Source organism: Myxine glutinosa, chromosome 10, assembly GCF_964187855.1.
Source record: "Myxine glutinosa chromosome 10, kmMyxGlut1.1, whole genome shotgun sequence".
Lineage (NCBI taxonomy): Eukaryota > Metazoa > Chordata > Myxini > Myxiniformes > Myxinidae > Myxine > Myxine glutinosa.
In genome coordinates this window covers 102,485,105-102,507,826 of record NC_136270.1, presented here as the reverse complement: position 1 = coordinate 102,507,826, position 22,722 = coordinate 102,485,105, and the positions used below count along the sequence as shown (strand labels likewise).

Sequence of the window (22,722 nt, the reverse complement as noted above, 5' to 3'; positions counted from 1 at the left end):
GAACGAGGTACATTTGGGCCTCCCTGGGGTCAAATTTTTTTTTTTGGAATAGTTAAAAATCACCTTGATATCCTTAAAGCCCTAAGCCTGGGCTATCAAACGCAGCCAAACTGACACCGATCGGCTCGAGGTCCGTTTTTATTCATGGTCAAAGTTTCCCTTCCTTGTTAGCATATCGTAAGAGACCAAAATAAGATATATGAATTCCTAACTCTTCTTCCCGAAGATGCTGTTTCGGCTAGTTTTGCGTACTTAACGCACCAGGAGCGTCCCGATCTTTTGAAATGGCATAGAATTCAAGCTAATGTGATGGTCTGATGGTATATTTCACTTCGATATGCACTTACCTGGCTTACAGGGAGCATGACGTGCGTAACGTAAGAGACCGTTATGGTTTCTAAATTCACACTCAAGCTTGTTGTGTCTCAGAGAAACAAAGGAGGTCAATGATTTTTACAGAGTTAATACATACGTATAAGTGCTGTTCGTTGCGCCCTAAAGAAGAACTATGGAACACCCTGATATGTGTAAAACAGGGTTTATATAAATATCTCTTACGTTACGGTTCATCTGCTTCATCCTATATGAGGAGGAGCTGTGACTCAGGAACTGACATGAGTAACACAAAAACACATTCAGTAGAGTAGTTATTTAGATCTACTTTTATTCCAGCTGTGAAAAGTATCTGAAAAAGGCTTTTATAATGAATGCATGGCTTTGAAGGGTAACGAACTACTAAAAAAATGCCCTTTTTCACCATTTTTTGAGGTTCAGAGGCTTATAACATGTAGATAATTGATAAAAAGTATATAAAACTATACATTTTCTGAAAGCCGTGATTGTGTTCTACAGGATGACACCTAAATGTACTAATTCAGAACATTTGGGACAAAGTTATATAGGTTTAAAGCAATCAATGTGTGTTTTTGGGGATTTGTACCTCGTTCAAAATTCTGACACATATGTATGTGTGTGTATTATATATATATATATATATATATATATATATATATATATATATATATATATATATATATATATATATATATATATATATGTATATAAATATACATACATAAACATATACACACATGAAAGCCCGCTTGGGGTTTGCAAAAATGCACCTAAAGGACTCTCAGACTGTGAGAAACATGATTCTGTGGCTTTCATGTGTCTTTCACTGAGGAGAGGCTTCCGTCTGGCCACTCTGCCATAAAGCCCAGATCGGTGGAGTGTTGCAGTGATGGTTGTCATTCTGGAAGTTTCTCCCATCTCCACACAGGATCTCTGGAGCTCAGCCAGAGTGACCATCGGGTTCTTGGTCACCTCTTACCAAGGCCCTCCTCCCCCGATTGCTCAGTTTGGCCGGGCGGCCAGCTCTAGGAAGAGTCCTGGTTGTTCCAAACTTCTTCCATTTAAGAATTATTGAGGCCACTGTGCTCTTGGGAACCTTCAATTCAGCAGAATTTTTTTTGTCGGCTTCCCCAAATCTGTGCCTCGACACAATCCTGTCTCTGAGCTCTGCAGGCAGTTCCTTCGACCTCATGGCTTGGTTTTTGCTCTGATATGCAATGTCAGCCGTGAGACCTTATATAGACATGTGTGTGCCTTTCCAAATCATGTCCAATCAATTGAATTTACCACAGGTGGACTCCAATCAAGGTGTGGAAACATCTCAAAGATGATCAAGAGAAATGGGAGGCACCTGAGCTAAATTTCAAGTGTCATAGCAAAGGGTCTGAATACTCATGTAAATGTGATATTTCAGTTTTTTCTTTTTAATAAATTTGCAAACCTTTCTAAAATCCTGTTTTCTCTTTGTGATTATGGGGTATTGAGTGTAGATTGATGAGGGAAAAATGAATAGGTTTTATAGGAATAGGAATAGGAATAGGAATAGGTTATATAGGAATGAATAGGAATAGGAATAGGACCAATATGTGCGTGTTAAACGATTTCAGCATAAGGCTGCAACACAATAAAATGTGAAAAAAGTGAAGGGGTCAGAATACTTTCTGAATGCACTGTAGGCAGCGTTTAGAAGCCTGTTTTTGGTAACGTCAGTCCATCATTTGAGAAGGGAATCTATATCCGTGCTCTCATCGACTGATTAAATGAGGATTCCTTTTTTTTTTTGGCCGAAGAACCATACAATGTGCTGTCCTATCATACATGCTCGCAGTATGAAGCAGCATTGGGCTACCCCATTTCCAGGTGCTATACTATTGCAAGTGTGATTCAAAACTACACAATAAAGGCATCAAGGTGACCCACTCCCAGTCCATTCCCAGAAAGAAGCTGTTTCCAGTATCAGCATTTAACCTGTCCTGAATCGGACGATCGTGGCACACTTCTTTCACCTCTGGCAGATTGGTTGTCTTTTGGTCTTCGGCTTCTTTTTGACATCCCCTGCCTTTGCTGCAAGTTGGCTGAAAGGGAGGTACCGGTACCGGGTGTGATGGATTCGTGCATTGACGCACTGCTTGAAAGTCTCATGAGTCCATTATTTCAGCTCACCTTGATGGTGTCACCATCCTTTTCTCTCACCTGTGAAATCTTTATATCCATCTTATTTTTGTTTTTCTTTTTACACGTTCAAGGTGGCAACGCAGTCATCTCATGCTGTCCCTTGTACTATTGAATCCTTCCTACAAAATCCTGTGCTTTTCATCTGCTCCAATATCCTTGATTGTGTTGTCCGTTGGGAGGACTATAAGGCAGAGCATCCATTTTGGGAATGACCCCATTTTGCTTGCATTTTACAACCCCTCTTTTATCCAACTATCTGAACCAAAATGTATAATGGATAAAAATGGATTGATTTATCACCCAAAGTAAAATTGGCTTTTTTTTTTGCCTTTGTTTCTTTCTTTTGTTAGGTGCTGGGCTGCCTGTTTTATGCCTACTACATTCTTGTGAGACTTTGCATCCCGCTGTTTCACAACTTCAGCAAGCAGCCGTATAGCTTGCGCATCCTTGTTTTGTGCATTTTCAACTGCACCCTCCCAGGTAAATTGATGAACCATGCTACCACGATCTTCGCCTATCCATGATATATACACACATTTTGGCAACTCTTTTATTACTCTGCGCACGAAGCGCACAGCGGGTTTAAGCAGCAATTGGTTCACTATGTCTGTCTGTCCATCTCTCTGTCTGACAGACATCAATCTATGAGTGAGGAAGTACATAATTTCAATTGAATTTTGTATTTTGAACACAGTAGAATATGAATCGTAGCATTAATCTGCAGTTTATTCATACTTTGGCTCTGAATTTGGCAAATTGTACGGCGTCTCGTTTCGGTCATGCATGTGCACAGAGGAGTAAGGATTTTTTTTAAAAGTCTGTCTGTCAGTCAAACAAAGTTGGAAATAATTCCAAACGGGAAACATACTGTTTTAGGGACATCATAAAGGACACGCACAACAGGCATGAAGATCTAATGTAATGTGATCAATAAGATGGTGTACAAGACTGTGCATCAACAGTGGTAAACTTCCGAAAAAATACTTTTTTTCAGCAGGCTTTAAATCCTTTAATTCCAATTGAATTATATACTCGAACACTATAACACAAATCGCACTTCCAAAAACTTACACCATTCCACCACGAGTCGTGCGGAACATTCCAGCCCTCACTCTAGTGTTGTGTGCCCCTCCAACATCGCCTCTATCCCTCCACCCCATAACCCATACCTTTTCCACCCTCAATTTTCTCCCTCTTCCTTTAATTCGAATTTTTGTCACCAACCTTAAACTGCCAAACCACTGATCTGATGTGTTGACACTTTTTCAACCTATATCTGTGACAAAATGATTATCTGTTCAGGAGTGGTTCTAGCCTTGAAACGTTTATCGACTTGTTGTAAATACCCCGAAGCTCTTTCAAGAATACGGGCCTCAAATTATTATTCAATATACATACAACTAATAATAATCATATCTATATAACAGATATTTATTACCCTGCGCTCGTGAAGCGAAAATCCGGGTTAGGCATTCGGTTGCGTATGTGTGGCGTGTGTACGTGTGGCGTATGTGCGTGTCTGCATTTTTTTTATTTTAATTTTCTCGGCAACTGTTGGTCCGATTGACATGAAATTTTTACCGTATTAGCGCCTCCTCTTGTATAATTTTACAATAATTATGAGGTTATAGGTCACGTGGTATGGACGCCGTGGCCTGTACCACGCTTCATCTTGTAAAAACTTTGCACCTCTATATACGCAACAATTATACGTAACAATTATACGCAACAACAACAACTCTGAAACCGCTCCATGGAAAAAAATTGAAACATGGCTTAGTGTAAATAACTCAATATGGGGAATAGGTGTTGTTAACAATGACGTCATTTGTGCCTTAATTATGACGTCACAATTCGACAGGGCCAACACTTAGTCTGATCAGTTAAAAATTTATTGAGCATGATCTACACAACAATTATATTCGAGAGTATGAATTTATGATATCACTCACATGGTCTGGCAGCCATATTGTATAAAAGAAAAACAAGACCGAAAGTCTAACAGCGGTGTCGCCGGGCTTGTAAAATATGATAAACCACAAACACACATGATTAGCTTTTTAAACAGTCGTTAATGCTGTTTATAACATTAAACAAAGACATTTGGAGGAATCCCGACATCCGTGAGATAGGTTTTACTTACAGAACTGAGGGAAGATCTACTGTAATCTAGATTACACTACTCACAATAAGTTAGGGATATTGTGAGAGTGAGTTTATTTTATTTTATAGGGGTTAGGGTTAGGGTATTGAAATCAAGAATGCTGTGTTTTTTCACACTCATTAATAACCACAGAATTAGGACCAACAACTTTTTTCAACATAATTAATACACAAAATCAACCACACTGAAGAACCTGCCAATATCCCTAACTTATTGTGAGTACTGTATACCCCACAAGGGTTTGGTACGTGCCGTTTTGTTGGAAGAGACGTAACGCTGATGCTTTCGATATTTGATGGTCATTTTAACAATCGGTTTGTTTGTGTTTCACACTGAATGAAAAACGTAAAGGTGGAGCAATTGTGATATATGACAGGTTTGACGATATGTTTGGCATGAACGGCATATAAATCAAAATGACGGTGTGTGGAGAGTCAGCCGCCATACCGCCGTAATGACATCAGATGTAATCACATCACCCTGTCATGTGACCAGATCCTGAGCTCTGATTGGTATACGTTTGAGGAGACATACATACATACATACATACATACATACATTGAGGATACATACATACATACATACATACATACATACAGACAGACAAACACTGTTCTATGTGGCTTTGCCCTATGGGCTACACCGTAAAAACGTTCAAAAACAGAAGAGTTGGCTTGCACCAAGTTGACTGTGCAGGGTAAGTACTCTAAGAATACCATCTAGTTTCAACAAGTAACTGCTTAATGGAAAGTTGATCAAGCAAAAACAAAACCCAGTTTAAAATGCATCGTGACCTGAGAAAACAAAAACTCAACCGGAACATTGTCATTGAGCAGATTTCTAGTATTATGTTGACTTCTATTCGTTGAATTGACCAATCGGTTTTTAATTTGTGTTATGTTCTCTATCCTGATGCTGAGATTGTATCAAAAAACGCTTGCATGTGTAAGCTTGACGATGATTTTAGAATTCAAGTTTTCTATTTTTAGCCCTGTCTTTTTAAGAAAAAGCAGTGGAATTCTTTTCCTGCTGCTTTTTCTTGGTCTCTGATTGTGAGACAAAAAACACACAAGGATAATGTGATGGTGCACGAAATTGCCGTGAATCTAGCAAAAGCTCCCCACGAGGCGGAGAGGGTAAATAGGCATAAGGCAGCACGGATGATGAGACGCTCGATGTGGCTCCCTCTCACCCTACTCCCATCCGTTTCGATACAGGAGACACAATTTGAGACACCCTTAACCCACTCTCGCCACTAAAGGTTACAACGCCATATCCCAGCTGGGAATGAACAAACAACATAACTTATCCCTAGATCCACATGATCTTTATACGGGTTCAAAAGTCCTACAATCTACATACAAGCAGGAGCTTTTGCCTTCATTCTAATTTCTTAACCCCCTTCCAACAAATGTAACGATAATAAAAAAAGATTTATCATGTTTGTGTGTGTGTGTGTGTGTACAGGTGTCCTCGTTCTCTTCCTCGCTTTCTTCGCCTTTCTGCACTGTTGGCTCAATGCTTTTGCCGAGATGCTGCGTTTTGCAGATCGTATGTTCTACCAAGTGAGTTTCCTCCCTCGTTCCCATTAATTTTTTATTTACACATAATATGACTGAGAAGCAGTCTTTCTTTGAAAAAGGCATTGTTTTGGTGTGTAATCAAGGCAAAACATTATGGTGTAGTCTTGCAAAGCTGTTTTTTGGGTAATAGGTTGAAGGTTAGAATTACGGTATTTATGATGTGTTTACTCTCGAGTCCATTGAACTTGCTTTGCTGAAGTGCAACTTTATGCATCATCTTCACAACAAGAGCAGATCTTCTCCACACTGGAACCAAGCTCTGTGTAACTGAAACCAACTTGGAGGAATTCATGATCATTACTTAACTGAGATGTGCAATGCCTTTTATCGCCTGTTGGTTGACAAAGGTATGCTGACCGTCATGGGAATCAAAGTAAAACTGACCTGTCAGAGGTTAACCCTCCTCCGGAACAAGCGAGGGATGATGATGATGATGATGGACAGAGCGTTGATATTGGATTGGGCTGAAGTTTGAAGGACCTGATCTGTATGACAGGCGACTTGCACTTGAGTTGTGCAACAGTTGTATGACAGGGAACTTCATTGGTGGGTTGCACAACTGCAACCGTTTTTATTAGTCCCCTACTGGTTTCACCAGGGGAGACTATAGGTTTGCTCTCCGTCTGTCTGTCTCTCCGTCCATCTGTCTGCCATACCCGTGGTTTTCCAGACGTTTTTTTCCATAGGCCTACCCTTTAACATATTCAACAGAAACTTGGTACATGGCTTTATTTTTTTAAATACGTTACAGAACAAGTTTGAGATTCGGGGCGTTTAGCCAATTTTCCATGGAGTTATCCCGTTTTTGGACTTAGAAAATATCACTTTTACACATGTGTCAGTTTTCCAGACTCTTTCCCCTTTCGCTTTAACATATTGAACTGAAACTTGGTACATGACTATTATAAGTTACAGAAACTGCAACTTATTCTGTAGCTTTGCATACATAAAACAATTTGGCCTACTGTATATGGCTCACAATTGCTGAGTGCTTGGACCAAGAATATTAATTGGGACCAGTAGGGGACATTTATTGCAAAGCAATTCATCATCATCATCAATCATCATCGTTTTATGGCCGCTTGCATGTGTAAGCCGTTTGGTTTATTTTACTTCTTGCACAATCTAAGGCAGTGGAGCTGACACACACACACACACACACACACACACACACACACACACACACACACACACACACACACACACACACACACACACACACACACACACCTCTCACACACATGGGCATACAGATGAATACGTGAGACACAACATAGAACCGTTACATGACACAAACACAGCCACTGAGCTTGTCACTTCTTGGACACTCTGGGTACTAGCGACACGCCTCCACTCTTCCCCTCCAACAATGACGCCGCCTTTCTCACCTCATTCAGCGGGGCATTTCCGAAGGAGGAATTTCCTCCTCCCAATGGATGCCAATCTATGGGGATTTTCGGTGCTGTTATCCTTTTAAATGCTGAACATCAGGGAAGGAAGCACCGTGTACCATATTTGATTTTTGGTATGACTCGGCTGGGGTTTAAACTGCCGACCTCTCAGACTCTGAGCGGACGCACTAACCATTATACCACCAAGTCTGTTTCAACCATATTGCAGCTGTCAGTGATTCATAAGTGAATCATCCCTCTCTGTACCCACCGTACCCAGTCGTACCCAGCTGCTCCTGGACTCTGTGTCCTTTCCTCCTGACAAGGTGGAAAAGTTTCTGTCAACCCTCGACTCTGATTCTGCAACTGGACCTGACGGCATCAGCCCACAGGTCCTAAAATCCTTTTCTTCCGCTCTTTCACTCCCTCTCTCTGTTCTCTTCACCCTCTCTTTTGCTCAAGGTCAACTGCCATCTGCTTGGAAATCAGCCAACATCACCGCTTTGCACAAAAAAGGTGCAAAAACAGATCCTAGCAACTACAGACCAATCAGCCTTCTCCCAATTATCAGCAAAGTCATGGAATCCATCATTGCTTCGGATATGAAATCCTTCCTCTTCTCCAATGGCTTGATCTCTGATCATCAATTTGGTTTCAGACCTGGTCACTCTACTCTGGACATGCTGCTTCTGCTGTCTCAACAATGGATGGAGGTCCTCAATGCCAAACAGGAAATTAGAGCTGTCTCCCTCGACATATCACGTGCCTTCGATACGGTCTGGCACCCCGCTCTGCTCACCATACTCTCCTCCTTTGGTATCCATGGAAATCTCCATGCATGGCTTGCGGACTTCCTCTCTCGTCATAGTCAACGTGTGGCCCTGAATGGGTTTCTCTCATCTCCTCTTCCTGTTCAGGCTGGAGTTCCCCAAGGCAGTGTTCTGGGCCCTGTGCTTTTTCTGGTCTTCATCAATGATCTCTCTGACTCTCTTGAAAATCCTCTCTATCTCTTTGCTGATGACTCCACTCTCTGCCGCTCCATTCCTCATCCCTCAGATCGGCAGTCTGCAGCCGCCTCACTCTCTGCAGACCTGGACAAAATCACAGACTGGGTAAACAAGTGGAACATGTCTTTCAATCCTGACAAATCTCACACTCTTACGATGTCTCTCGGAAAAGACCGACTGGACAACCCTCCAATCCACTTTCTGAATAATCCTCTCCAAGAAGTTCTGTCACTCAAGCTTTTAGGTCTCACTATCTGCCATGATCTTTCCTGGGAAAACCACATTTCAAATCTGGCCTCCAAAGCCAGTCGCCGACTGGGCATCCTCCGTCGTGCGAAGTCCTTCCTTGGCACACCTGAGCTCCTCACCACATACAAGGCTTTCATCCGCAGCTCAATGGAATACTGCCTCACACCTAGCCCATCTTCACGCTGTTGAAACCAAAGCGTTCAGAATCATTGGAATCTCCCGCGATGACGCTATCTCCGAGGGCCTTTCACTTTTTTTTTTCTTTTTTTTTTTTGTATACAAGATCGAGGCTCGTGAAAGAGCGAACATTAATCACACAGAAAGACAAACAGACAAACCGACACATAAAACAAATAACATCGGGAGCGGTAGACAAGATGGGGAGAGAGGGGGAAGGACACAAACACAACATTTGAGAGCAGGGACCGAGAGACATGGAGACATGGAGACATCGAGAGATCTGTGGGAGGGAGAGGGCTTTGGGGGGGAGGCATGGGAAGGGGGGGTGGGAGAGGTATAAAACATATGGACACTGCCAGGACTTCCAGGAAAGAAGCTGGAATTTCAAACAAGGTGGATCTGGGGTGAATTAGTGGGGGTAGAAAAGATCAAGGTTTTGGATGGGGGAAGATAAGAGATGGTGGTGAACAGCTGTTTTAAAGACCTGGAGGGAGGAGTGGGATTGAAGGGAGTGTGGGAGTTTGTTCCAGAGCAAATCCAACGGAAGGAAATCTCATTTCCTTTCACAAAGCTCGAGACAAGTGTGTGTCCACCATCAGGAGAGCCAGGAAACAATATCTCTCCGTTCTCAAGACCGAACTCTCTTATCTGTCTCCCTCTTCCAAATCCTGGTGGCATCTGGTCAAATTTTTCTTTTCTTTTTTCTTTCTTTTTTTGTATACAGTCGAGGCTCGTGAAAGAGCTAACATTTATCAAAGAAACAAATCAAACAAACAAGCAAACAAAGTATATAAAAAGGGGAGCGGTCGACAAGATGGGGAGAGAAGGGGAGGAAGCACACAAACACAACATTTGAGAGCAGGGACATCGGGAGATGTGTGGGAGGGAGAGGGCCTGGGGGGAGGCAGGATAGGTATAAAACGCAAGGACACCAAGGACTTCCAGGAAAGAAGACAAAAGTCACCTCAAAAAAGTGGATTTGGGGTGAAATTAGCAGGGGTAGAAAAGATCAAGGTTTTGGATTGGGGAAGATAAGAGATGGTGGTGAACAGCCGTTTTAAAGACCTGGAGGGAGGAGTGGGATTGAAGAGAGTGAGGGAGTTTGTTCCAGAGGCGGGAGAAAAGAGGAATGAAAGAGTGAAGGTGAGCAGAGAGCCGAGATTTCGGCAGTTTAACCATCAGAGGGTTGCTGGCAGATCTTGTGCGACCTGTAGGAATATTTGGGGGACAGAGCACAGAGAGAGCTGGGGGAGCAAGGCCGGAGAGGAGTCGGTAGAAGACAGAAAGACCACCTACCTGCCTGCGGTGAGTGAGTGAAAGGCCCTCGGAGTTAGCTTCATCGCGGGACATTCCAATGATTCTGAAAGCTTTGGTTTCAACAGTGTGAAGCTGAGCGAGTCGGTTGTCCAGATGGTCTTCAATATTCCTCAATATCAATATTCCTACAGGTAGCACAAGATCTGCCAGCAACCCTCTTATGGTTAAACTGCCAAAATCAAGACTCTCTGCTCACCTTCACTCCTTCATTCCTCTTTTCTCCTGCCTCTGGAACAAACTCCCTCACTCTCTTCAATCCCACTCCTCCCTCCAGGTCTTTAAAACGGCTGTTCACCACCATCTCTTATCTTCCCCAATCCAAAACCTTGATCTTTTCTACCCCTGCTAATTTCACCCCAAATCCACTTTTTTGAGGTGACTTTTGTCTTCTTTCCTGGAAGTCCTTGGTGTCCTTGCGTTTTATACCTATCCTGCCTCCCCCCAGGCCCTCTCCCTCCCACACATCTCCCGATGTCCCTGCTCTCAAATGTTGTTTGTGTGCTTCCTCCCCTTCTCTCCCCATCTTGTTGACCGCTCCCCTTTTTATATACTTTGTTTGCTTGTTTGTTTGATTTGTTTCTTTGATAAATGTTAGCTCTTTCACGAGCCTCGACTGTATACAAAAAAAAGGAAAAGAATAAAAAGAAACAAATTTGACCAGATGCCACCAGGATTTGGAAGAGGGAGACAGATAAGAGAGTTCGGTCTTGAGAACGGAGAGATATTGTTTCCTGGCTCTCCTGAGGGTGGACACACACTTGTCTCGAGCTTTGTGAAAGGAAATGAGATTTCCTTCCGTTGGATTTGCTTTCCAGGAGACGAAGGCAAGTTGTTTCTGGGCAACAGCCTCACCACAAGAATCCGTGTGCCATGGACGGGAGGAAAGGTATGACGACTGAAGACGAGATGGGATAAATCTGTGCATGAGAGAGAGCAATTTACTTTGGAAGAATTCCCAAGATGAGTTGATGACAGAGGCGGTAGAGATGGGAGACCAGTCCAGATGATTGACGGCTGCTTGAAGACCGTGCCAGTTGGCCTGAGTGAAATGCCAGACTCGTCGACGCTGAGGAGTCTCTCTGAGAATGGGACATTTTCAGGGAAGTTAGTCATAACCAAGTCCAGAAGAGAAGATGCTCCGTTGACTAAGATCCGGGTCGGGAAGTTGACAGATTGTGTCAGTCCCAGTGAGTCGCAGAAGTCCTTTGCTGAGGAGCCATGGCTGGTGAGAGAGGTACCCACACCCAGCCAACTAGCATGGTGACAATTGAAATCGCCACATATGAGGAAGAGAGAGTTGGGATGAGTCGATAGAAGTTGGTCCATATTATCAGACAGCGAGATGTAGATGGAGTCATCACTGTTTGTTGGACGGTATAACACACATATGAACAAATGGTGGGAGCGAAGGGGAAGCCATAGCCAGAGGTATTCCTGGGGGTGAGGTGGAGAGAGGGCAGTGCAGGGTGAGTGAGAAAGAGAGTTTTTGATAAAGATAGCAACCCCACCTCCAGCACGAGGCTCAGGTCTATCATACCGGAGGAGGGAGTAACCCGGGAGAGATACTAAGGAATCAGAGACATCGTGAAGGAGGAAAGTTTCTGTTAAGCAGATCATGTCTGGCTTGTCAGAAGCAACCTGTATGGGAGAGATCAGTCAAGTTTGAGCGAAGGCCCCGGATGTTTGAGGTCCATACCGTTAATGAAGAGGAAGGGGGAGCATCGGATACAGAACAGGGGGGTGGAGGGGTAGGGTAAGATGTGGAAGAGGAGGAAGAGGTAGGGAGAGCTGTTGAAGGTGTGTCAGAGATTTCAGAATAACTCGGAGAAAGGAAAAGATAGGGCGGACAAAAGATTTGATGGGGATTGGGTGAGGCACAGTGAGGTGTTATTTGAGGAGGGGGAAGAGCGAGGCAGAGGGTTGGGGGAGATGGAGGTGAGAGTTGGAAGGGGGAAGTAGCGGGGAGGACACTTTGAGGAGGAGGGGTGAGAGGGGGGAAATGGAGAAGAAATGAGGGTTTGGAGATTTGAAGGGGAGGGGCGAGGGGGGAGTTTTTGAGGGGAGGGTTTCAGGGGGAGTTTTGGAGGGAAAGGACAAGGGGGGGGATTTGAAAGGGATGGCAGATGGGGGAGATTTGGAGGGGAGGGGGGAGTCTAGGCGGGGAGGGGCGAGGGGGAGTCTAGGAAGGGCGGGGTGTGGGGGGAGTTTAGGAGGGAAGGGGCAAGGGGGAAGATTTGAAAGGGATGGGTGATGGGGAGGATTTGGAGGGGAGGGGCAAGGGGGAAGATTTGAAAGAGATGTGTGATGGGGAAGATTTGGAGGGGAGGGGCAAGGGGGGAGATTTGGAGGGGAGGGGTGATGGGGAAGTTTTGGAGGGGAGGGGTGATGGGGAAGATTTGGAGGCGAGGAGTGAGATTGGATTTTAGAAAGTGTACGATTAATGGGAAACGAACATTTATTGCAAAATGAGTTTATTGTGACCTTCGAGTCAAAAATACGTTTAAGGACGCTGGAGGGGGGGGGGGGGGGGGGTGGAGTGCAGATGAGTTTAGGGAATGTATGAAAGAGGCACTGTAAGAGATGGCATTTTTTTTTGGAATGAATAGATTTGGTGAGCAAGTCGAAAGCAACCCTTTAAAGAAGAAGAAGAAAAAGGTGTTATAATATACGACAGAATACAGCACTTCAGGGGAAAGTTTAAACATTTTAAAATTTAACAGTGAAAACTATCTGGGGAAATAGGGGTGAAACACGTGGTTGAAGAACAAACGAACGAATAAGAACAACGAATAAACGAATAAGAACAGAGAAGGAATGTTTTTTTGGTTGTTTTTTTTTTGAGTTGAGATTTTAAACAAGGAAGTATGTGGTGAAAAGACTGGGAAAAACTGAGAGAACGAAAGTAATTGGAGCACAATCGACGGACCGCTGAGAAAAACAAAGCCTCAAGGTAGGACACGGTACAAAGCCTCAAAAGACACAAGGCCTCAAAAGACGCGACATGAATTAACCGACGATTTTCTATACAGGTATGAAAGATTAACACCGAGAATCTTCTTAGGGGCACAGTATAGGTACACACACTGAAAGATAAATACAGTTTCGACAAAAACACAATTGTGAACAATTACTTAACTTCGAAAGCTTGAGAGCGTGGACAGCTTCGAAAAGACGTGACCTCGCCGACAAAGATCTCGCGAGATCTTCCAAGTATCAATATCAACCAGTATCAATATCAACCAGTATCAATATCAACATTATCAACATCGCGAGACCAGTATCAATATCAACAGCTCGGCCAATTACCTGACTGTTATACAAGGACTGCATGTTTAGCAGTCCACCACTAACTATCCGCTGTGCAGTCCGCACAATTTTTGTCAATCCGGCGTCGATCGTCCACCACCGTATTACCACACCAGACAGTGATAGAGAGCGTCATGACGCGTCGATCGTCCACCACAGCATTACCACACCAGACAGTGATAGAGTTAAGACCTTCTCCACCACTGCCCGATATAACTTAACCAACAGTGAACGATCAACACCAAAACTCGTGAGGCATCTCAAAAACGACAACAAACGTTGCTGCGCTTTATCACAATTATCAATCTGGATTGACCATTTCAGATCTGCTGAAATGCAAATTCCAAGGAATTTAAAAGATTCTACAATTTCGACTCTACTCCCATCTATAAAAAAAGGTTTTATTTCAGGATAATTTCACCAAAAGTCTACAATAGGTTCCTTGGTTTTCACAACATTTAACTCCAGATTGTTTTGAGAACACAAGTCATAAAACCAGTATAATTTTCACTTGTTTCCAATAGTTATCCGCACTCGTGTCAATAAGGCCAGCAATGGTAGTATCATCAGCAAATTTAGTATTCAAACAATTGCCAAAAAGCGATTTCCAGTCGTACGTGAAAAGCGAATATAATAAAGGAGAAAGGACACAACCCTGCGGCGTACCTGAGTTCAAGGTGATAGATTTTGAAATCAACGAGCTAATTCTAACCACCTGCGGCCTTTCCAAAAGAAAGTCCAACAACCAGCGACATATCGATCCATCAAGACTGAGTTTAACAAGTTTCAAATATAATTTACATGGTGAAATGGTGTTAAAAGCAGAACTAAAATCAATAAATATCAAGTGGTTTGATCCCCTGAATCACATTAATGTCCTGCCAAAGTCGTTTTGGATTGGAAGAAGAAACATTCATTCCTAGTTTCTCACGGTAAGCATCATTTGCAGCTTTAATTGCCTTCCGTGTTTCATATTTAGTAATGCCTGTTCCTGCCAACCCAACTTTGGCGAGATTGATGATTTGTTTAACCAAGGTTCTTCATTGCCATGAATGGTCACCAGTTTCTTGAGTATGCAGATATGCTCACAAAATTTCAGGTAACACAAGATCACATCAGTACATTCGTCCATCAGTACACGCATAGCAGCCACGTACGGTATCAACAGCCATTGGAGTACACTGTGAGACGAGACGTTTCACTGGCATTTGATGCTTCAATCGTTGACATTACGTGGGCACGAGGTGGATCATATTATGATCTGATTCGTCTGGAGGGGCTCGACATAGTGAACAATATGCATCTTAATCGTGTAACAACGATCCAAAACCTTATCATGGCGAGTTGAACAGGTGACATGCTGGTAGTATTTGGGAAGATCCTTCCTTAGGTTGGTATGACCAACCCTGGTGTTGGGCTAGCGGCTAGGGTGCCGGCTTAGGATCCTAGGATCCTGGGTTCGAATCCCGGTCGATCGCTGAATTAACGCCAGGGGGGTTGACTCAGCCTGTCATCCTTCCGAGGTCGGCTAATTGAGTACCAGTTCACTGGTAATTCCCTGTTTGTCGTTAAAGGCGGCAAAAAGGGTTGGCGTCAGGAAGGGCATCCGGCCGTAAAACATTGCTTCAAAAAGGGGACCAAAAAACAACAACAACCATGATTCCCGAAAAAGGCCAACCCCCGCTTTGCGGGGAAAAATGGCCTCTAAAGGTGGTTTTTTTTTTTTTTTCTTCCTTAGGTTGGTATGATTAAAGTTCCCCTGAATACCACAAAAAATGCCCCTGAATTCGCAATTTCATGTATAGTAATGACATCAGAGGGTTTTTTGATGGCAGATGCGGCATTGGCGTCCAGAGGGATCGATACAGCAACCAAGACCAGTGATGAAATCTTGCGAGGAAGATAAAATGTACGACATTTTATGACCAAAGTTTCCAGCTCCGCAGTACAGGAATGCGATAACACCTTTGTGTTAGTACACCACATGCCATTGACTAGATAACACAGTCCTCCACCTTTCCTTTTACTCACGGCCTCAAAATCACGATTCTACCGGTGCAGCATAAATCCAGGGATTTGGATAACAGACTCGGGTACAGTGGAGTCGAGCCAAGTTTCAGTAAAAATGTATAGAAGAACAGTCCCGGAAACCTTGCCAGGCTTGTATGTGGCAAGTCAATTCATCCATCTTGTAATGCAAAGAGCGCACATTAGTCAGGAGGATGCTGGGGAGAGGTTGGGAATTGCTCCGCTTCTGCAGTCTTGTCAAAACACCTCCTCTTCAACCCTGCTTCCTCCTATTACGGTTGGTCGAGTGACATGGCGTTTTTTCCTCGCAATAGCTCGAGTCAAGTATAATTTCTTCAGGGAAATGCAAAATGTAGAACAGTGTTCATACTGAGCTCACCATAATTGCTATAAAGCATCAACAGTTCCTCCTTGCTGTTACACAACTTGTTTACCTGTCTGTGGCATGCGTCACAGTCAATCACAGGAATATTGTGCAGAAGTTAATCCAGATAACAATGGATGCAAGACTGCCAGAACTGATTCAAAACATGCTGGCCAGTTGACGTTTCTTTGTGGACCTCACGGTCAATCGCAGCAGATGGCGTAGACAGAAGAATGGACTTCCTCAAGGCAGTGTTCTTGTTACCTCACTGTTTAATATCTGCACAAGTGATCCAACACATGCATCCAAATACCAGGCATTTCCTATATGCCGATGATCTCTGTATCGCATCCCAGGATCAATCATTTGAGAAAGTGGAACAGTCCCTCACTGACACTAGCTGGATTAACCAATACTATACTGGCAACCACTTTCAGGTTAATCCAGAAAAGGTGCGAATCGGTGCGTTTCATCTTAACAGGGATGCAAACCGGAAGCTAAATGTTTGCTGGGATAGGAGAATACTGACTCACAACCTCGAGCCAATATACCTTTAAGTTACCCTGGACCGTACCCTCAGCTACAACGATCATGTCTTTAAGACAAAGGTGAAGGTAGGGGCCAGAACAATGTATTGAGGAAGCTGACAAACTCCAAATGGGGAACAGATCCAGGGACCATACTGCCCTTGCCTTGTACTATTCGGCAGCGGAATGTCTTTGTCCTGTTTGGGGCCATTCCTCACATGCCAAGAAGATGGATCCAGTCCTCATCACATCCTGCAGAACTTTTTATGATTGCTTTAAGGCTTAAACCAATGCGAGTGGAGGACCTCTATTTGCTATTGCTTCACCTCGGATCAGAAAGGCAGTCTCCTCACAAATGGAAAGGACACGCAGGAATGTGATTCTCACCACCCACTCTCCCAACATGAGCCAGAACCCAAGAGGTTGAAGTCCAGGAATTGCTTCCTTCATGCTGTTCAGTCCCTGAATGGTAACCCCCACAATTGCACGATAGATACAAGGTTTACACACTTGCAATCAAGACCTCACCAGCTGGCACTTGACCGTGAGGAGGCCCTGCTAAAAGGAGCCAATGAGCCATGACCAACTAGGCTGTGTCTCAGTCACCTCAAGACAGGTTGATTGGACACTGCAGAGTCCTTATACAGAAGTCGGGATATAATCAAAATGTCCCTATCAATTGTGACTGTGGAGAGACTTTTCAAACAATCGAGCATCTCCTAGATGCCCTCTTACCAGAGCCTTACAGATCAGACAATCTGAAGGTTCTCAACTCCTGTACCATAACCTGTTTGGCAGTGTCTGGGAAAAGTGTAGCACCGTGAGAAGAAGAAGAACAACAACAACATCAACAACAATCGTAATTATATCCTTGAGGATGATAAAATGAACAGGTGGTGCAGAAGTAGTGCACATACCTTTGAGCTGTTCAATTCCTGATCTGACTAAACTCTCGGATCGGTTCTTTGCAAACAGGGCGTTGCATCGCAACATACGCCATCCCTCAGATGGACGTTAATCCGGGGAACTGCTCGCATTAATTGGGCGGTGGGCATTAAAGATCCCATAGTGCGCTTTGTGAAGAATAGGTGAGTTATCACCGGCACTCTATTTGTGTATCTTACCACCTTCAGACATGGCCATCCGGTTCATGAAAAACCTGGGCCAAAACATAGCTGAGCCGACCCACAAAAAGATGGGAACAATTGGGGCCATTAAAGTAGTGATAATAGAAGTCGTCGAGGAAAATTATCACTCATCATAACGGATCACTCAATGATCAGAAGGGCAGTCTCCTCACAAATGGAAAGAACCAAGCAGTAATGTGACCCTTGCCACCCACTCTCCCAACATGAGCCAATTTCAAAATTGGATTAGCAATACATGCCGGAGCCCATCCTGTGCGCTGGGTATTGGAAAATAAGTCACATTTGGAATAAGAAGGTGGCAGACCTTCTCCCGCAGCCATTTGTAATGGCCATGGGTTTGATTTCCCTTGCCTGTCACTGGCCATGCAGAAAAATGTTTAAAACACAAAAGGCACTTTGGCACAAAAACACTAGATAATGAAAGAGCTTTTCGGCGTATACTTTCAACTTGGACATCAGATTTTGGAAGCACAGTCTTGAAAGCTGTCTTGTTTTTTTATTTTCTGTTTATCCGTCATGCCAGCGGATACGATTGATTTTGAGTACAAAGAAGGCGTGCAAAAGAAATGTTTTGCGAAGATCAGAGTGCACCACAAAAATTGTGGAAGTCGAAAGAAGGCCAATATCATGCCTACATTCCAAAGGCTTCTGGAGGTCTCGGTCTGTATCCATTGATTCATCCTTATTTTCTCCGTTCCAAAGCTGAGTTTAAATAATTTTTTTGACAAATGACATGCGTGAGCAAATGTTGGTACTGTACTTGTCTCGATCAATCTTTTTGAAATTAGGGCCATCAACAATATATATATATATATATATATATATATATATATATATATATATATATATATATATATATATATATATATATATATATATATATATACTGAAACGCAAAAGAAACTTACCACCTTTGAAACCTTTAAATATCAACAATAACACTGCGTATAGTAAATGTGTGAACTTATTTGTGGACAATAGTGTCCTCACTGTCAGACAAAACGGTCACGGATGGTCACTTGAACCTTCAATGGTCACTTCATAGCACAGCTGTTGAACAGCCGTTTTGACTGTCAGTGATTAGCCAAGGGGTACGGGATAATTTTTAATGAGCTGCACGTGATGTCTTGATATTGGCTTTAAAAAGGCCAGTGCAAAATGGGCATTTTGACTGAAAAATTTGACCATTTTGACCAACTTCAAAAAGACCGAAAACGCAAAAGAAACTTACCGCCTTTGAAACCTTTAAATATCAACAATAACACTGCGTGTAGTAAATGTGTGAACTTATTTGTGGACAATAGTGTCCTCACTGTCAGACAAAATGGTCACGGATGGTCACTTGAACCTTCAATGGTCACTTCATAACACAGCTGTTGAACAGCCGTTTTGACTGTCAGTGATTAGCCAAGGGGTACGGGATGATTTTAAATAGCTGCACGTGATGTCTTGATATTGGCTTTAAAAAGGCCAGTGCAAAATGGGCATTTCAATCAACATGCCACGATTGTCAAGGGATCAACGGCAGCGTGCCCTGGGCATGCTGCAAGGCGGACTGAGCTACCGTGAGGTGCCACGTCGCCTTGGCTGTTCACACCAGACGATATCGGCCCTGGTGGACAGAGACACCCTCCACAACTCTGCAGATGACAGACCGCGATCAGGGAGGCCAAGAGTCACCACTGCAAGGCAGGACAGGCAGATGGTCCGAAGTCACCTGCGGGATCGATTCCGTCCAGCATCCCGCACTGCGGCAGAAACTCCGGGGCGTGCAAACCCACGGATCTCCAATGATACTGCACGAAGACGACTGCATGACTATGGCCTGACTGCCAGAAGACCATACAGAGGCCCCGTGATGACGGCTGCCCATCGCCGCAACCGACAAAGATGGTGCCAGCAGCATCAGCGGTGGACCTTGGCACAGTGGAACGAGGTCGCTTTCAGCGATGAGTCAAGGTTCTGTGTGGACAGTCCTGATGGGCGTGAGCGTGTCTGGAGAAGAACTGGTGAGCGATATGCCGATTGTTGCGTGCGTCAAGCCAACAGGTGGGGTGGCCCAAGTGTGATGGTGTGGGCCGCCATATCAGGCCGGTACAGGACGCCACTGGTGGTTGTGGATGGGAATCTTAACGCCCAGCGGTATGTGGATAAGATCCTGCGACATCATCTGCTGCCATTCCTGCTAGACCACCCAGAACTGAGAACCTTTCAGCATGACAACGCTCATCCCCATGCTGCTCGCTTTACCACTGCATTTCTCCAAGGCGAGAACATCAACACCATGCAGTGGCCTGCGCTCTCCCCTGACCTGAATCCCATAGAGCACCTGTGGGATGAGCTTGGGAGACGCGTAGTTGGCAGGGCCAGGACACGGGCAGAGCTGCTTCAGACATTGAGGACTGAGTGGGACAGAATCCAGCAGCAATCCATCCAAAGACTGGTCGGCAGTATACGCCGATGATGCACTGCTTGTATCCAAAACAATGGTGGCCACACACGCTATTGAAAGGGGACTGACATTGCACCCTGTGCTGTTCTGTACTGTAGAACAAACTGATGAGATGGTGTATCTTGGTCAAAAACTTGACATGTCATCAATAAAATGCCAATGTTTCAATTAGCAATTGTTGGTTTGTTTTATTTTGAACTGTTACAATTTTATTACATTTCAAACAAGTGGTTTACATTTCAAACGATCCTGCAGGTGACTTCGGACCATCTGCCTGTCCTGCCTTGCAGTGGTGACTCTTGGCCTCCCTGATCGAGGTCTGTCATCTGCAGAGTTGTGGAGGGTGTCTCTGTCCACCAGGGCCGATATCGTCTGGTGTGAACAGCCAAGGCGACGTGCCACCTCACAGTAGCTCAGTCCGCCTTGCAGCATGCCCAGGGCACGCTGCCTTTGATCCCTTGACAATCGTGGCATGTTGATTGAAATGCCCATTTTGCACTGGCATTTTTAAAGCCAATATCAAGACATCACGTGCAGCTCATTAAAATCATCCCGTACCCCTTGGCTAATCACTGACAGTCAAAACGGCTGTTCAACAGCTGTGCTATGAAGTGACCATTGAAGGTTCAAGTGACCATCCGTGACCGTTTTGTCTGACAGTGAGGACACTATTGTCCACAAATAAGTTCACACATTTACTACACGCAGTGTTATTGTTGATATTTACAGGTTTCAAAGGTGGTAAGTTTCTTTTGCGTTTCAGTATATATATATATATATATATATATATATATATATATATATATATATATATATTGTTACGGAAACGGAGTACGGCGCTCCCCTTAGCGGGATGGGGGGGGGGGGGTTAATCCCCCTTCTATTTGCACTGGCCGTCTCCGATCCTGAAGCTACCCCGCTCCCTTGTGTGGCGGGATTGCCCGAAGTGATTGGTCAAGGGATTCCCGTACACCTCCGGCAATCCCTCCACGAGGCAGGTGGGCATCTCCGCTCGAGACCACGGGCAAGATGTTCTTTGCCGAGCGGTTTTTAGCAGCCCGCGGTTCAAACCATTAGCAAAGACACTAAACCCGATTCTGAGCGTTGGCCAAATCGTGCCACAGGAACTCAATGTGGAAACCTCTAAAATGAACGGATGTGAAGGAAAGAAGGCAAAGGTAGGAAGAACACAAGTATTTATTAACTACTATTTACACAACCAAAGAAACCAAGGAGAAGGAAAGAAACGAAAGTAATTTACAGAAGAGGAAGAAGACACAGTGCAATTCTTACACAGCTTAACTTATACCCCAGACAACACAGACAGACGACAGTCAGACTTACACGAATGGGGAATGAAGGCAGGAACGAATGGCTGGAATGAGAAGAAGGTTCAGCTGGACGCAGGAGAACGGCCGGGCCGGGAGCGAGCAGCCGCCGACTCTCCACCCTCGGGTCCACACTGCCGGGATGTTCGCAGCAGCGCGTCGGAGCTTGACGTGGCAAGGCTGGTTGGAAACAGCGTCTCCCTCACTCGTACTCCCGCAGGTTGCACGTCTCTCTTCACCAACTCAAGCGCCTTCCTGACAGAAACTGCCTTCGTGCTCCCTCGCTCATCTGACTCCCTCAATCATCTGAGGTGGGGGCGTCGCGCCGCGGGTTATATGACACGCCCTACCAAGCCATACCCACTGATTTGTGGTTGGTCTTTCGGGGCTCCACCCTTGATGATGAGGTGTGGGCCACGCCCGTAATGTAGCTCCTCCCCCTTCTTCTCCAAGGCTTGACCACGTGCGTAATGGAGGTTTTGGGGCGATTCGAGCGAGCCCCAGCCAAAGGGCAGCAAACGCTGCCGGCAATTGCGTTTTGGTGGCAATTGAAAGGGGATTCTACCTTATTTCATTTGGTGCAATGCAATGTCAACTAGTGGAAAACAGAGCCTTAACTAATACACATAATAAAGAAATAACTATAGAGAGGTTCTATGGTTCTCTACGTGTGTGCGATGGACTAACTAAAAGGACGACCTTTGATCTTTACAATTAATGGAGGTATTTACAAGAATCATTACATTTACAGAGGGTGGTATTTACAAACACAGGATTCTCAAATCCGCAACAATATATATATATATATATATATATCCACATATACATACACACACGAGGAGCAGTCAATAAGTAACCTTAAAATATTTTTCACAACTTGTTTATTGCATGTACATGTGTAACAACTGTTATTTTTTCAACATCATCTCCATTGTAGTCCGGCAGCTAAGCTAAATAACAATTGTGCATTTTGTGAGGAAAGCACCAAATTTGGCACACTAGTAGACTATCATATTATGAAAAGATCTGGATATTGGGCCATCTCAGATTCAGAGATTTGATTTTTGCAAGATTTGCAGATTTTGCAGATTTGCAAGCCGAGATTGCAACGCCAGGGACGGCCGACTCCTTCCTACGAGCTGCGCACGT

At 44.2% G+C, this 22,722-nt stretch overlaps 1 protein-coding gene across 6 annotated transcripts in view; it reads left to right on the top strand.

The window, feature by feature from the left end:
* SOAT1 (sterol O-acyltransferase 1) overlaps positions 1–22,722 on the top strand; it is a 119,681-nt gene that overhangs the window by 57,234 nt on the left and 39,725 nt on the right. For all 6 annotated transcript variants that reach the window (XM_068126347.2, XM_068126346.2, XM_068126348.2 and 3 more), the window contains 2 exons: positions 2,880–3,009; positions 6,161–6,258. In XM_068126347.2, coding sequence (XP_067982448.2) covers positions 2,880–3,009; positions 6,161–6,258 — 228 coding nt within the window. The remainder of the gene's footprint in view (positions 1–2,879; positions 3,010–6,160; positions 6,259–22,722) is intronic.